At 42.5% G+C, this 17,574-nt stretch overlaps 1 protein-coding gene across 2 annotated transcripts in view; it reads right to left on the bottom strand.

Annotated features, from left to right (window-relative positions):
• PIGU (phosphatidylinositol glycan anchor biosynthesis class U) overlaps positions 1-826 on the bottom strand; it is a 116,685-nt gene extending 115,859 nt beyond the window's left edge. For both annotated transcript variants that reach the window (XM_049868990.1, XM_049868991.1), the window contains exon 1: positions 596-826. In XM_049868990.1, the coding sequence (XP_049724947.1) occupies positions 596-725 (130 nt within the window). In that variant the 5' untranslated portion in view covers positions 726-826. The remainder of the gene's footprint in view (positions 1-595) is intronic.
• Positions 827-17,574: the final 16,748 nt, after the last annotated feature.

The raw sequence follows: 17,574 nt of genomic DNA, 5'->3' as shown, positions 1-17,574 counted from the left end.
TTTTCTCCTCCACCAGCCTGTGGCTCCTCCAGCCTAAAATGCATCTCATTGTAAGTGCTACTATAAAACAATGTTTGATGAAGAATTTAAATAAGAAGGAATAGTAGGAAAAATTTCACTGCAAGACCCAGAGTGAGAAGCGGTAAACACACACTCATACACATTCTCCTTGCTTAGGCAAGCCTGGCCCCCTCACCCCCGCCCCCCCCCCCCACGCACATCCCCTATTCCAGGGTAGGACTGCCTGCCATCCTGCACTAAATCCCAATCACCTCTCCAAATCCCACTCCACCCAGGACCACCGCCTCTAATCCGAAACCTTCCATGGACCACGTCCCTAGGCTTTGGCCCCTCAACGGGACACGCCCCCTCAGGTGGTCAGGCCCCAGAACGTTCGCCTCACAACCCCGCCCCACGCCCTCTCCTCTCAACGGCCCCGCCCTCAGCACCGAGCCCCACGCCCTCCCCAAGCACTCCAGAAGCGGGTCAGTTCCTTCAGAACAGCGCGCTCAAGGCCATTGCCCCTGCCTCCCATTCACGGAAGCCGGGACAGCGCAGGCGGGACCTGGCACCCTACCCGAGCCAGTGGCCTCACCTCTTTTCCAAGAGCTCAGTGGAGACACCACCTCCACCCGCTCGGAAATGAACTCGGCCAAGCTGCAGCGGAACAAGGCCGCCCGCACGGTCACAGCCACCACCAGCACCAGGGCCAAGGGAGCCGCCATGATAGCTGGGGCGGGCGCGCAGGCGGGGAGGGAAAGGCCAGGCGGAAGAGCCCCGTGGCCTGCGCGCCACTGCCTGTAGTTCTGCGATCCCGCGCGCGCCGCAGCTGCCGCCGGTACAACCCAACTTGGGTACTAACACCCCCAGGAGGCCTTGCGGCGAGGCTGGCCAGGACGACGGAAAGCGAGGCGGCTCAAGCTTGTTTCAAACCGTAGGGCGACGCCTTCCCCAAGAACAGGTGAAGCGCAAAACCGCGGCAGGTGGAGCTGTGTTGAAAGCAGTTTTCTTCCTGGGCTTATGAGCGAGTTTAAAAGCTAGTTCATTCTTAAGTGTATATTTTTTAAAGAGTATTAAATATTGATTCATTTAGTTATTCTACAGGTGTTTATTGAACGCCAGCTTTATGCTAGGCACTATATTGGGTTCTGAGGATACATTTTGGAGTAGTAGACAGACTTACTAGCTTTCTGACCTTGAACAAGTTGCTTAACTTTCTGTACGTCAGGTCTGGAAAATGCACTGGAGTTGGCTGGTACAGGCTCGCCTTAGACGATTGAGAAATGTTTAGAGATTTTGCTAAGCGGTTAAACACATTGTTAAAAATTAAAGAATGTAAGTTTACAGTTAATTCAATTAAAAACAAAGGCAAAAATACTAAAAACTCGTTACTTCCTCATTATTTTACCTGTTTTATAGTTTTATCTGTACTCTTGAGGTTATAACCGCTAAATCTATGGCAGAAATACTATATAATGGTATGCCGCTGTCCTCTTCTCAAATGGGAGTTCGGTTACCTCCGGTTGGTAGCTTGTAATTCGCCCCGGTGCCAGTGTTTATATAAATCAACAAACTACAAATCAGGGCATTTTGGTTTTGAGAACCAGTTGATAAGCATTAAACAGCATGCCACCTCACTAGTTAATGTATGGCAACTGCTTGTGGTAAGTGCTCACATGTTCTATATTAGTATTAAATAAAGGTACAAGGAAATTTGAGCTCTCTAAAGAAAATAAAACTGGTGCGTAATTAAAAATAAGTGTTGGCAAAGAGCAATGGTAACAGTTCCTGGAAGTGATCAGGGAAGGCTCTGGAAAGAGGTGGCATTTGAGCTGAGACCTGAAGGATTAAAAACTAATCAGAGTTTCCAGGAGGAGGAAATAGGTCCTGAGGCAGGAAACAGCAAGGTGTGCTTGAGGATCAGAAATGAAAAAGTATGGCCCCAGTGGGAGTGGCCAGGGAACAGAGTGGTAGAATGTGTGGGTGGTGAGGCAGGTACCTGTTGGCTTTGATTGGGAATTTGGTTTTTATCAAAGTGCAACCCATTGAGCCATTGAAGAATTTTAAACCAGAAAGTGATGTAATCAGATGTACATTTTTTTAAATTATTTTGTTGTAGTAAAATATATTTTACAAAGCATTTGCCATTTCGACCATTTTTACACGTACAGTTCAGTGACAGTATGTTCACCGTGTTGAGCAACCGTCACTACTATCTGTTGATGATTTTTTTCATCACCCTTAACAGAAATTCAGCACCCTTTAAGCAATAACTCTCCAAATGTACATTTTTAAAAGATCACTGTATGTGCAGGCTATACTGGGTATTAGGGAATATTGCAGTGATAATATTGCACCACCACCATGGCCCCCCTTCTGCCTTTGTAGAACTTGGAGAGTAGTAGAGGAGAAGAGTAATAGTAGAAGACAGTCAAAAAGAATAACACAAGTAAAAATAATATCACATACCCTGATGGGAGAAGGAAAAAAGGGAGCAGGATGCTAGGGGAGTGCAAAAATCAGCCCCAGGCTGATAGCTTTCTGAACCATTGGGAGGAGTAGATCACCTAGGAGAGGGTAAGGAGAAAATTAAGAAGGAATAGAGAGAGGTATTCTCGTCCACTGAGTGCAAAGCACTGTGCCATACTTTTTTTTTTAATTGTGATGAAAATATACATAGCAAAACATACACCAATCCTGAGTAGCATCTGTGGTCTTAAAAGCCTATGAGCGGCCACCTAGGATACTCCACTGGTCTCATCCCTTCGGGAGCAAGGAAGAATGAAGAAAACTGAAGACAAGAGGGAAAGATTAGTGCAAAGGACTAATGGACCATCTACCATGGCCTCCACCAGACTGAGTCCAGTACAACAAGATAGTGCCTGGCTACCAGCACTGACTGCTCTGACAGGGATCACAGTAGAGGTTCCTGGAGAAAAATGTAGAACAAAATTCTAACTCAAAAAGGAAGACCAGACTTGCTGGCCTGACAGATACTGGAGAAACCCTGAGAGTGTGTCCCCTGGACACCCTTTCAGCTCAGTAATGAGGCCACTCTTGAGGTTCATCCTTCAGCCAAAGATTCAACAGGCCCATGAAACAAAACAAGACTAAAGGGGTTCACCAACCCTGGGGCAGGGACTGGAAGGCAGGAGGGAACAGGAAAGCTAGTAATAGGAAACCAAGGGTTGAGAAGAGAGTGTTGACATGTCGTGGGGTTGTTAACCAATGTCATACAACAACATGTGTACTAACTGATGAGAAACTAGTTCTGTAAACCTTCATCTAAAGTTCAATAAATAAAAAAAAGAAAAAAATACACCAACAGTTTTTACATGTTCAATTCAGTGACGTTGATTATATTCTTCAAGTTGTGCAACCATTCTCGCTATCCTTTTCCAAATTATTTTACCACCATTAGCATAAACTCACTGCCCCCTTAGCAAAAACTCCTTTTCCCTTCCTTCCCACACCTGTTAACCACTATTAATTTTTGGTTTCTATATATTTGCTTATTTCATATAAGTGAGATCATATAGTATTTGTCCTTTTGCAACTTATTTTCACTCAGCAAAATGTTTTCAAGGTTCATCCATGTTGTGGCGTGCATCCGGACTTTATTTCTCTTTATGGCTGAATAATAATCCATTGTAAGTACATATATACCAGATTTTGTTTATCCATTCATCTGTTGATGGACATTTCAGTTGTTTCCATATTTTGGTTATTGTGAAAAGCGTGCTGCAGTGGACATTGGAATGAGCACAGGTTTCTGTTTGTGTTACTGCCTTCACTACTGGGTATATATCTAGGATTGGAATTGTTGGGCCATGTGGTAGTTCCATGTTCAGCTTTTTGAGGAACCATCAAACCGTTTTCCACAATGGCTGTACCATTTTATATTTCCACCAGCAATGGAGGAGGGTTCCAGTTTCTCCACAACCTCATCAACATCTATTGTTTTTTGTTATTTTGATCATTACCATTCTAATCGGGGTGAGATGATATCTCATTGCGGTTTTGATTTGTGCTGTACTTTTAATACATATGAGTTCATTTAGTCTGTTCAACCTTTCCTAAAGATGTAGGTGTTGGTATCTCTTTTTATGTAAAAGGAGGAAATATGTATATTACATCATTGTAGAGCTAGTGTAGGGAGGAGAGGCTAAGAACACTGCCTCTGGAGCCAGACAAAGCTGTTCAAATCTGATCTCTGCCAGTTCTTTGCTTTCACCTTTAACAAGTTATTTACCTCTCTGAGCCTCAGATTCCTTGCCTGATAAGTGGAGGTGATTGCAACACTAGTATGATAGTGAAGATTGAACAAGATAATGCAATGCGAAATGCTTGGCACATACCAAGTGCTCAATAATGTATGTCAGTTAGCTGTCATATTATTATTAAAATCATCCTGACAGATGACTTGAAAGTTCTTCTTAGGATAAGGATTGTCATTGGAAAAAAAAAAAATAGTAATTAGCCAGTGGGGGTAGAAGCTGTGACCCAAACCAGTGGTTCTCAAACATTAGTTTGTATGGATGATAGAGCTAAAAATAACAACTTAAAAATAAGAAACATTGGAGTAAGTCTTCATGATATTGGGTTAGGCAATATTTTCTTAGCTATAACACCAAAAGCATAAGCAACAAAAGAAGACATCAATGCATTGGACTCCATCAAAATTAAAAACTTTTGTGCATCAAAAGACACCATTAAGAAAATGAAAAGAGTCCACAGAATGGGAGAAAATATCTGCAAATCATGTATCTAACTAGGGACTTTTCATCAAGAATTTATAAAGAACTTGTACAACTCAAAAAGACAACCCACTTTAAAAATGGGCATGTAGTGTAACGGATTGCTTTTTTGTGTGGCCTTTCTAACCATGGTCTTGTAACTCCCACTCAGGTGATTGGGCGGGACTATGTAATAGAGTAATAGCAGCCCACCAAGGGGATTGATCAGTTTTGCCATCCCATTGGGCTTGAAATGAACCACCTGAGAGGAAAGAGAAGTGCCCACAATCACCAAGGCAGGAGAGACCCACAGAAGACAGCGCAGTGGGCTTCCCAGCTCATGGAGCGAGGAAGCTGAATGCCTTTGGGCAGAAACTGAGGGCCTGAAAGAACCCTACGCCTGACCCATGAATTTGGAACTTGCCAGCCTCCACAAATGTGTGAGCCATTTCCTTTATATGATTTGTGAGTTCTGTGAGACTTTGCAGCGAATTAGGGAACCCAAAGACAGGAGGGAGAGTACTGAGGGGAGTGGGAGCAGTAGATGTTAGAGATGATGGAGTGGTACAGTGGCTTGGAAAAGTAGGACATTTGGGACACCTTTAACCTCCACCTCATAGGAACCACCTTTGTGCTGATCCTTATAAAAGAAATCATTCGTTTAGGGCAAAAGATCTCAAGAGACATTTCTACATAGAAGAACTGGCCAATAAGCATATGAAATGATGCTTAACATCACTAGACTTCAAACCAAAAAATAGAACGCACTACTGTGGAGTTGATTCCAACCTGTAGCCAAGCTCTTTACCACTGCTTATCCAGGGCTCCTCTCGCTAGCCTCAGGAAACTATAAATCAAAATCACAATGAGATACTACTTCATAACTACTAAACCAAAACCAAATCCATTGCCATGGAATCGATTCCAACTCATAGCAACCCTATAAGACAGAACAGAACTGCCTCATAAGGTTTCCGAGGCTGTAAATCTTTACAGAAGCAGACTGCCACATCTTTTCCTGTGGAATGGCTGGGGGTTCAAACCTCCAATCTTTCAGTTAGCAGCCATGCACTTAACCACTGTACCACCTTTGTCTGTAAACCTTCACCTAAAGCACAATAAAGAAACAAAAAATGTTAAGCATAGAGTTACCATATGGACTCATCAATTCCACTCATAGCTAGAGTGGAATATATACCCATGAGAGATGAAAACATATTGTCTTGGTTATCTAGTGCTGGTATAACAGAAATACCACAAGTGGATGGATTTAACAAAGAGAAGTTTATGCTCTCACAGTCCAGTTGGTTAGAAGTCCAAATTCAGGGCACCAGCTCCAGGGGAAGGCTTTCTCTGTTGGCTCTGGAGGAAGGTCCTTGTGATGCATCAGTCTTCACTTGATCTGGGAGCATCTCAGCACAGGAACCTCAGGTCCAAAGCATGCCCACTGCTCCCGGCACTGCTTTCTTGGTGGTATGAGGTCCCCATGTCTCTCTGCTCGCTTCTCTCTTTTATATCTCAAAAGAGATTGGCTTAAGACACTATTTAATCTTGTAGATCTCATCAATATAACTGTCACTTAATCCATCTCATTACATCATACTGATAGCATTTACAACACATAAAAAAATCACATCGGATGAGAAAATGGTAGACAATCATACAATCCTACTTTCCTAGTAAGGAATCATGACCTAGCCAAGTTGGCAGATATTTTGGGGGGACACAATTCAACCCATGACACACATATACATAAAAACTTGAATACTAATGTTCATAGCATCATTGTTCATAGCAGCCAAAAAGTAGAAACAACACAAATGTCCATTGTTTGTCCATGAATGTGGATAAACAAAATGTGTTATATTCATACAATGGAATATTACTTGGCGATAAAAAAGGAATGAAATAATTGATACATGCCACAACATGAATGAACTTTGAAAACATACTGAGCTAAAGAAGCCAGTCCCAAAAAATCACATATTGTATGATCCCATTTAAATGAAATGTCCGGAATAGGCAAATCCATAGAGATAGCAATTAGATTAGAGGTTGTCTAGGACTCGAGGGGATTGGGAAGGCTGGAGTGTAATGGCTAAAGGGTATGGGGTATCTTTTTGGGGTGATGAAAATGTTCTAAAATTAGATTGTGGTGATCATCACACAATTGTGTGAATGTACTGAAAACCACTGAACTATGTACATTAAATGGGTAAATTTTATGGTGTGTGAATTATATCTCAATATCTTAAAGAAAAGATGTGTGTATCAGAATCATATGGGAGATGTATTTTTTTAAATGCAGATTTCCTAGTTCTGCCCTAGAGACTGATTCACTACGTCTGGGGTGGAGCCCAGAAACCTGCATTCTTAACAATTGTTCCAGATAGTTCTGATGCTGTTGGTTCAAGAGCCATACTTTGAAAAACATTACCCAGAAGGCATAGGTATCTAGTAGCTTGTTCTTGTTATGTGCCATCCAGTGGATTCTAACTCACTGTGACCCCATAGGATGGGGCAGAACTGCCCCATAGGGTTTCCAGGCTGTAATTGACACAGTAGCTGCAACAGTGGGCTCAAACATAATAACGATTGTGAGGATGGTGTATTTCACTCTGTTGTACGTAGGGTCACTCTGAGTTGTAACCTACTCACTGGTACCTAACAACAACAGTATGGGAACACATCACCAGGTCTTTTCTCCCACAGAGTGGCTGGTGGTTTAGCAGCTGAGCACTTAAGCATTGTGCCACCAGGGCTCCTATCTAGAAGCTTATGCAACAAAAACATGAGAATAGTAATACTAATAGCTAACACTTATTGAGTGTTTACTATGTACTAAGTACTATTGTAAGTGCTTTGCATGTATTGTTGTTGGGTCGAGTCAATTCCGACTCAGGGACACAGTATACAACAGAATGAAACACTGCCCAGTCCTGCGCCATCCTCACAGTTGTTGCTATGTTTGAGCCCACTGTTGCAGCCACCGTGTCAATCCATCTCATATAGGGTCTTCCTCTTCTTTGCTGACCCTCTACTTTACCAAGCGTGATGTCCTTCTCCAGGGACTGGTCCCTCCTAATAACACGTTCAAAGTATGTGAGACAAAGTTTCACCATCCTCACTTCTAAGGAGCATTCTGGCTGTACTTCCTCCAAGATAGATTTGTTCATTCTTCTGTCCAAAAACCAAAAACCCATTGCCATCAAGTCGATTCCAACTCATAGCGACTCTATAGTACAGAGTAGAACTGCCCCATAGAGTTTCCAAGGAGCGCCTGAGGGATTTGAACTGCCGACCTTTTGGTTAGCAACTGTAGCTCTTAACCACTGCTCCAACAAGGTTTCCATTCTTCTTTCAGCCCATGGTATATTCAATATTCTTCGCCAACCCCATAATTCAAAGGCGTATATTACTTCCTTTAACACCCACAACAAGATAGGTACTCTTATTTTCCTCATCACCCCAGCAGATGAGGAAACTGAGGCACAAAAAGATTTAGTAATTTATCTAAGGTCATGTGGCTAGTAAGTGGCAGAACCAGGCTTTAAATGTTAGGTCCAGATATTGCGTTTAAGCTGCTCTACCTGAGAAAATGAGAGGAATTTGGGTTGGGTTGAGCTGGGTTGGGTTGGGTTGGGTTATTTTGTTATAGCTAAAAAGGAGGGGTAGAGAATAGAAAAGAGGGAAATAATAAAGGAGCATACAAGGTTGATTTCTCCCTGACAAACCAGAGATCCCAGATGATATGTGGGTTACCTAGAGGAAGAAATTAAGGCTCTTGAGATATTAAGTAACCAGTTTAAAGCCACACACCTGTGTAGTTTTTCCTTTGACATTTATTGAGCACCTACCATTTGCCAGGTCCTGTGCTAGGCTCTAGAGATACAGTTGTATCCAGTGCATTTCTTTGATTCCTAATGACAGAAACAGATTCTGGCCATTTTATACATCAAGAAAATTAATTAGAAGGCTGTGAGGGAGCCCACTGGATCAAAGAGAAGGTTGGAGAGCCAGGCTTGGAATAGTTAGAACCCAGGCAGGCCAGGTACAGCCATAGAATGAGTAAACTCTTTAAAAACCTTGTGTCATGCCACTTAAGAGTCAGGGTTCTTGGAAACAGCGTGAGATTGAGACTTAGTCCTGTACCTGCCTCTTGGCTGTGTGTAGGGCAGCAGGAGAAAGAATCTGTAGAAAGTCACATGATGAATTTACCATGCTTGCCTTACCACAAGGAGCCCTAGTGGTACAGTGGTTAAGCACTCGGCTGCTCAGTGGTTCAAACTACCAGCCACTCCGAGGGAGAAAGATGTGGCAACCTGCTTCTGTAAAGACTTATAGCTTTGGAAATCCTATGGGACCATTCTACTCTGTCCTATAGGGTAGCTCTATGAGTTAGAATTGACTTAATCGCAGTAGGTTTGGTTTGGGCTTTGGGCGTTACCACAGCACACCATGAAGGCAATGGTAGCTGTTAGTAAGGGTGAGTAGATGCTGACTTGGAGCAAAAAAGGCACATACCCACTAATAATGGTTGTAAGCAAGACAGACCCAGTCTCTGCCCTGTTGGAGCATATAGTCTAGCAGTGAGTCATACAAAATAGAAGTAAGCATACAAATAAAATTAGACCTATGAGGACAACAGAACAGGAGCAATGAGTCACTGGGGGCCCTACTTTAGTTAGTAGCATTGGGTGGTTGAGGAAGGCCTGTGTTATGGATTGAATTGGGTCTCCCCAAAATGTGTATCAATTTGGCTAGGCCATGATTCCTAGTATTGTGTGGTTCTCCATCATTTTGTGATCTGATGTGATTGATTATCCTATGTGTCCTAAATCCTAACCTTTATGATGTTAATGAGGTGGGATTAGAGGCAGTTATATTAATGAGGCAGGACTCGATCTATAGGATTAGGTTGTATCTTGAGTCAATCTCTCTTGAGATATAAAAGAGAGAAGCAAGCAGAGAAGAGTGGGACCTCATTAACACCAAACAAAAAGAGCCAGGAGTGGAGCATATTATTTGGACCCAGGGTCCCTGCACTGAGAAGCTCTTGCTGTTGTTGTTAGGTGCCATTGAGTCTGTTCCAACTCATAGCGATCCTATGTACAACAGAATGAAACACTGCCCAGTCTTGCGCCATCCTCACAATCATTGTTATGCTTGAGCCCACTGTTGCATCCACTGTGTCAGTCCACCTCATCAAGGGTCTTGCTCTTTTTCACTGACCCTCTGCTTTACCAAGCATGATGTCCTTCTCCAGGGACTGGTCCGAAAAGTACGGGAGACAAAGTCTCGCCATCCTGGCCTCTAAGGAGCACCCTGGCTATATTTCCTCCAAGACAGACTTGTTCATTTTTCTGGCAGTCCATGGTATATTCAATATTCTTCGCCAACACCATAATTCAAAGGCATCAATTCTTCTTCAGTCTTCATTATTCATTGTCCAGCCTTCACATGCATATGAGGTGACTGAAAATACTATGGCTCCTAGACCAGGGGAAGATTGATGCCAAGGAGGACCTTCCCCCAGAGCCAACAGAGAGAGAAAACCTTTCCCGGGAGCCGGTGCCCTGAATTTGGACTGTGAAAGAATAAATTTCTGTTTGTTAAAGCCACCCACTTTTGGTATTTCTGTTATAGCAGCTCTAGATAACTAAGACAGCCTATCTGAGGAGGTGATATTTAAGCTGAGACCTGAAGGATGAGAAGGAGCCATTGACATTAAGAGTTGTCAGTGATGTGTGTAGGGAGGAGGGGATTGAGGGTACAATGAGCTTGCAATGAGACAGGCCAATGTAGTTGGAGTGATGTGAACTAGAGGTGAGACTGGAGAAGTAGGCTAGCGCCAGATGGCCAAGAGCAATGGGAAGTCCACTGAAGGATTTCAAGCAGGGCTAGGATATGATCATAATTCAGACTTTTTAAACTACCTCCTTAGCTACTGAGTGGTGAACGGATTGGAGGGGCAAGGGTAGCAGCAAGGAGACCAGTGATGACACTGCCGTGGTCTACCAGGTGAAAGAAGACAGTGGCTTAGAGACCAGGGTGGTGGCAGTGAAAAAGGAAATAAGTGAGTGGATTCAAGAAGTATTTTTTCTGGGATCTTAAAAGCTTGTAAGTGGCCATCTAAGAAATTCCACTGGTCTCACCCCATCTGGAATAAGGGAGAATGAAGAAAATCAAAGACACAGCAGAAAGATTAATCCAAAGGACTAATGGACCACAATTACCGCAGCCTCCACCAGACTGAGTCCAGCACCACTAGATGGTGCCCACCTACCACCACCAACTGCTCTGACAGGGATCACAATAGAGGGTCCCAGATAGGGCTGGAAAAAAATGTAGAACAAAATTCTAACTCACACACAAAAAAGGAAAAGCAGCTTTAACTGGTCTGACAGAAACTGGAGAAAACCCAAGAGTATGGCCTCCGGATACCCTTTTAGCTCAGTAATGAAGTCACTCCTGAGGCTCACCCTTCAGCCAAACATTAGACAGGCCCATAAAACAAAAGGAGACTGAATGGGTACACCAGCCCAGGGGCAAGGACGAGAAGGCAGGAGGGGACAGGAAAGCTGGTAATGGGGATCCCAAAGTTGAAAAAGGAGAGTGTTGACATGTTGGGGGGGTTGGCAACCAATCTCACAAAACAATATATGTATTAATTGTTTAATGAGAAACTAGTTTCCTCTGTAAACCTTTATCTAAAGTATAATTTAAAAAAAAAAAAAAGGAGTATTTTGGAGGTAGCATTGAGGAAAGCATTTCCAAGATCCCCTACATCTTGTCCCAGGGTCTCAGACCCTGGCTGATATAATGGTCTGATAGACAGTTTTCTGAAACTTCCATTAATTAAAAAAAAAAATTGGGGGGGGTTCATATATACATATATAAAATTTGTTGTTGAGAATGTACACAGCGGAACATAAACCAATTCAAGTTTTTAAATGTACCATTTAGTGACATTGATTACATTCTTCAAATTGTGTAACTGTTCTCACCCTCCTTTTCTGAATTGTTCCTCCGCCATTAACATAAACTCACTGCCCCCTAAGGTTCTTATCTAATCTTTTGAGTTGCTGTTGTCAATTGACCCCACATAGCTAGTTCCATAAAAAAAAAAAAAAAAAAAAAAAAAAAAAATTTTTTTTTTTTTTGCTAGTTCTAAAAAAGCCCATTAATAAATTTTAAGAGACAGAAAATTAGAACAACAATCTCAGATTTAAAATCTTCGAAAACAACTGGGGCTTTTTCCCTCCCTGGCTGCTTGATAACCAGCTACCCTTATGACCAAAACCAAACCCATGCCGCCGAGTCAATTCTGACTCATAACAACCCTATAGGACAGAGTCGAACTGCCCCATAGGGTTTCCAAGGAGTGGCTGGTGGATTCAAACTGTTGATGTTTGGTTAGCAGCCATAGTTCCTAACCACTGTACCACCAGGGCTCCAAGCTTATGAGTGACATGAATAATTAGCCAGAGGAGGAAGTTCATGACATCCTGACTGCTTCAGCAAAAACAAAGATATAATAGATGTCCTTTACCCGGGGAAGGCACAGTTCATAAGTCAGAAATTCAGGAGGATGTACAAAACCAAAATGTACAAAAACACATCACATATTTTCTTTGTCTTCAAATCTGAGTTCCCTTTGGTGGTGGCAAGTCAATAGGCTTTGCTATAATTTATGATTCCTTGATTATGCAAAAAGAAGTCTACCCACAAAAAAAATGAAACAAGACCCATACCTCACACCATGCACAAAAACTAACTCAAAATGGATCAAAGACCTAAATATAAAACCTAAAAAGATAAAGATCATGGAAGAAAAAATAGGGACAACACTAGGAGCCCTAATACATGGCATAAACAGTATACAAAACATTACTAACAATGCAGAAGAGAATCTAGATAACTGGGAGCTCCTATGATCATTCAAAGACTTCACCAAAAAAGTAAAAAGATTACAGACTGGGAAAAAGTTTTTCGCTATGACATTTCCGATCGGTATCTGATCTCTAAAACCCACATGATACTGTAAAAACTCAACTACAAAAAGACAAATAGCTCAATTTAAAAATGTGCAACGGATATGAACAGACACTTCACTAAAGAAATTCAGGTAGCTAACAGATACATGAGGAAATGCTCACGATCATTAGCCATTAGAGAAATGCAAATCAAAACTACAATGAGACGTGAACCAGAGACTACATCATCCTGAGACCAGAAGAACTGGATGGTGCCTGGGTACAACCAATGACTGCCCTGACAGGGAACACAACAGAGAACCCCTGAGGGAGCAGGAGAGCAGTGGGATGCAAACCCCAAATTCTCATAAAAAGACGAGACTTAATGGTCTGGCTGAGACTAGAAGAACCCTGGTGGTCACGGCCCGCAGACCTTCTGTTGGCCCAGGACAGGAACCATTCCAGAAACCAACTCTTCAGACATGGATTGGACTGGACAGTGAGTTGGGGAGGGATGCTGGTGAGGAGTGAGCTTTTTGGATCAGGTGGACACTTGAGACTATGTTGGCATCTCCTGCCTGGAGGGTAGATGAGAGGGCAGAGGGGGTTAGAAGCTGGTGAAATGGACACGAAAAGAGAGAGTGGAGGAAGAGAGCAGGCTGTCTCATTAAAAAAAAAAAAAAAAAATTTTTTTTTTTTTTTTGTCTCATTAGGGGGAGAGTAACTGGGAGTATGTGGCAAGGTATATAAAAGTTTTTGTGTGAAAGACTGAGTTGATTAGTAAACTTTCACTTAAAGCACAATAAAAATTATAAAAATAAAATTAAAAAACCTAAAAAAAACCACAATGAGATTCCATCTCACTCCAACAAGGCTGGCATTAATCCAAAAAACACAAAATAATAAACGTTGGAGAGGTTGTGGAGAGACTGGAACACTTACACACTGCTGGTGATAATGTGAAATGGTACAACCACTTTGGAAATCAATTTGGCACTTCCTTAAAAAACTAGAAATAGAACTACCATAAGATCCAGCAATCGCACTCCTTGGAATGTATCCTAGAGAAATAAGAGCCTTTACACAAACAGATATATATATCCACACCCATGTTCACTGCAGCACTGTTTACATTAGCAAAAAGATAGAAGCACCCAAGGTGCCCATCAACGGAAGAATGAATAAATAAATTATGGTATATTCACACAATGGAATACTACACATCGATAAAGAACAATGATGAATCCGTGAAACATTTCATAACATGGAGGAATCTGGAAGGCATTATGCTGAGTGAAATCAGTCAGTTGCAAAAGGACAAATACTGTACGAGACCACTATTGTAAGAACTTAAGAAATAGTTTAAACGGAGAAGAAAGTATTCTTTGATGGTTATGAGAGTGGGGAGGGAGAGAGGGAGGGGGAGGGGTTTTCACTAATTATATAGTAGATAAGAACTATTTTAGGTGAAAGGAAAGACAACACACAATACAGGAGAGGTCAGCACAACTGGACTAAACCAAAACCAAAGAAGTTTCCTGAATAAACTGAATGCTTCAAAGGCCAGCATAGCAGGGGCAGGGGTTTAGGGACCATGGTTTCAGGGGACATCTAAGTCAATTGGCATAAGAAAATCTATTGAGAAAACATTCAGCATCCCACTTTGGAGAGTGGCATCTAGGGTCTTAAACACTAGCAAGCGGACATCTAAAATGCATCAATTGGTCTCAACCCACCTGGAGCAAAAGAAAATGAAGAACACCAAAGACACAAGGTAATTATGAGCCCAAGAGACAGAAAGGTCCACATAAACTAGAGACTACATTAACCTGAGACCAGAAGAACTAAATGGTGCCCAGCTACAACTGATGACTGCCTGACAGGGAACAAAACAGAGAACCCCTGAGGGAGCAGGAGAGCAGTGAGATGCAGACGCCAAATTCTCATAAAAAGACCAGACTTAATGCTCTGACTGAGACTAGAAGGACCCCAGAGGTCATGGTCCCCAGACCTTCTGTTAGCCCAAGACAGGAACCATTCCCAAAGCCAACTCTTCAGACAAGGATTGGACTGGACTATGGAATAGAAAATGATACTGGTAAGGAGTGGGCTTCTTGGATCAAGTAGACACATGAGACTATGTGGGCATCTCTGGTCTGGAGGGGAGATGAGAGGGCAGGGGGGTCAGAGCTGGCCGAATGGACACGAAGAGAGAGAGTGGAGGGAAGGAGTGTGGTGTCTCATTAGGGGGAGAGCAACTAGGAGTATAAAGCAAGGTGTATAAAAATTTTTGTATGAGAGACTGACTTGATTGGTAAACTTTCACTTAAAGTACAATAAAAATTTTTTTTTAAAAAAAAGGTTACAAACCAAGAAATAAAAGGGTCATTGCTTTAAAAAAAAGAAAAGAAAAGAAATCACCCCAAATGTAGACTTGCAAGACGTGGCCTGGATGAGAAGAAAAAGGTCTCAAGTCAAGAGTGAAAAAGTCAAGGTTTAAAAAAAAAGAATTGAAGATATGGCAGTGGCTTGATCTGTGGCCACTGCAGATTTTTCACCAGAAGATAATAAACTATATAAATATAAATTCATAAACAATAACAACTCGACAAAATGCAAAGTGTCTAATGTGTGTGGGTTGGGGTGGGGGTAGAAGGCAGTGGCATGTAGGGAAAACAGTTAAAGGCATCCTTGAGATTGAAAAACTAGAGAGGGCCTGATCTAGTTCATTGCAAATTGGGAAACGAAGGCCCAGAGAGGAGCAGTGCCTGGCCCAGGGTCATGTAGTAAGGCAGTGGTGGCAGTGGGTCCAGAAACCAGGGCTTGGGTCTCTGGTGAGGCCCACTGGGAGACCTATGCCAGCTCGTTCCTCAACCCTCTGGCCCAAGTGTTGTAAGGGCCCAGAAGAGCCAGAGAACTGACATTACGTAATGCTCTGAGGACCCAGAGCCCCCAGCCTTCCTAGTTTCCTTCCTGTCCTCTACCCACACTGTTGCAGCCCACAATTGCAAAAGTCACCCTGTCAGGAAACAAGACCAAGATGTAAACTAGGCCTAAAACCTGAAGGCTATTGATTGCCTCCCCTACTCCTGGCCTCTCTTTCTGAACCCTCCACGCTCCCCCCACCCAGGAGTCACACACCCTCCATAACTATGCCTCCAGGCCCCTCATGCCTTTCCCAAAATATGCATATACTTCCCTGCTCTGTTGAAGGAAACAGATATAGAGGGCTTTGCTTGTTGTTTCCCTGGCATCCATTTCCCCCTTTCTCTTTTCTAAAAGGACTCGGAATTTCTCAGCCATGTGATTTGAGTGGGATTGATCTCACTCCCATCTGGAGGAAGGGGTCCTAAATGGCTTAAGCTAATCAATGCATGCCAAACCTCTAGCCATAGCAATTAATTCAGGGATGAGTCTATGACCCAAGATCACATCCAGCAAGGCACAGTTTTGGGATTTCGGATTGAGCCATTTGAGGAAATGGGTTTTTTCTTTTCTGCTGGGTTTGAGCTTGGAAGCACACAGACTTAGGAGCAGCTGGTAACCATCTGTCAAGCTTACACATACAAGGCAGGGCAAGGGCAAGGTCAAGGCCTGACTGATTCTACTGGTAAAGATACAACGAGCCACTTTTAGATTCAAACGGTTTATTACTTATATAGACAACAAGAATAAGAAGCCAATTCCCCCTGATCCTCGTTCCACACACCAAAAAGAATGACACCAAAAGAAAAAGGGGTAGATGACTGCAATACAAGTAGTGGGATACCCCATTGCTAAGGAGCCAATTCTGGACTGCAGCTGAGTGGTTTTATATTCTGCAGCTCTGTTCTGAGGGGAGAGGGGCAGAAAACACCTCATCAGAACTTGAAAATCTATGAGAAATTGTCTCATGACAGCCTGCTAGGGGAGATAGGGAGGCAAGTGGGAGATGACCTCAGCTCTTTACAAGCCTCCCATCCCCTTGTGCTCTGGGAGGATCACAAGACATTCTGCCAAGACTCAGATTAGCCTTTCAAATCTATGCCTGCATGGCCTATGTGTATACATGCAAGGTCTCCAGGGCACCATGGCAAAGCCATTCCCATACACTATCGTGTAGTCACAGAGAGAGAACCTGTCAAAAATTAAGCCAACTCCTAGGAAGTGGTTTGTAGAATTGAGAAAAGACTGGACCTTAGTCTCATTATTTGAGTCACTGGATCAAGCCTTCCCTAAAGGCAGTTATTGCTGAACTTTTCAACGAAATTCTTTCATGGTTTAATCCAGTCTGAATTGTGTTGGGTCTTCAGTTACTTGCAACCAAAAGCATGTTAGCCAATACAACAGGAGATGGAACTCAGCCTCCCAAAGGACTCCCATAACTTCCCTGGCTTCAGTTAACATTTATATGTTGATGACTCTCAGATCTTTATTACCAGCCCGGATCTCTCTTGTTGAGGCTCAGAAATGTGTCCTGGACATGGCCACTTAAATAGCCCAAAGTCCACAAAATATGTACTGCATAATTCCATTTAAATGAAATGCTAGAAATGGCAAATCTAATCTTTAGTAGCAGAAAGCAGATCAGTAGGGTGCAAGGGAATATTTTTGGAGTTAATGGTAGTACCCTATATCCTAAATGTGGTGGCAGTGCACACCCTGTATATGTATTAGGTATCATCATGGACCTGCACACTTAAAAGCGAATGCATTTGAATGTATGTGTATTATATGTCAATTAAGTTGTTTTTAAATTAAATAAAAAGAAATACCTCAGAGTCACTTCAAACTCAAAAAATATTTAAAAAACTGAGTTCATGATGTTCATGATCTTTCTTACAACAACTCACTCTTCCTTCTTAATTCCTTATCTCTATGAA

This window comes from Elephas maximus, chromosome 25 (genome assembly GCF_024166365.1).
Source record: "Elephas maximus indicus isolate mEleMax1 chromosome 25, mEleMax1 primary haplotype, whole genome shotgun sequence".
In the NCBI taxonomy this organism is placed as follows: Eukaryota; Metazoa; Chordata; class Mammalia; order Proboscidea; family Elephantidae; genus Elephas; species Elephas maximus.
The sequence above is the reverse complement of the archived record's forward strand: the minus strand, read 5'-3'. Positions and strand labels throughout refer to the sequence as shown.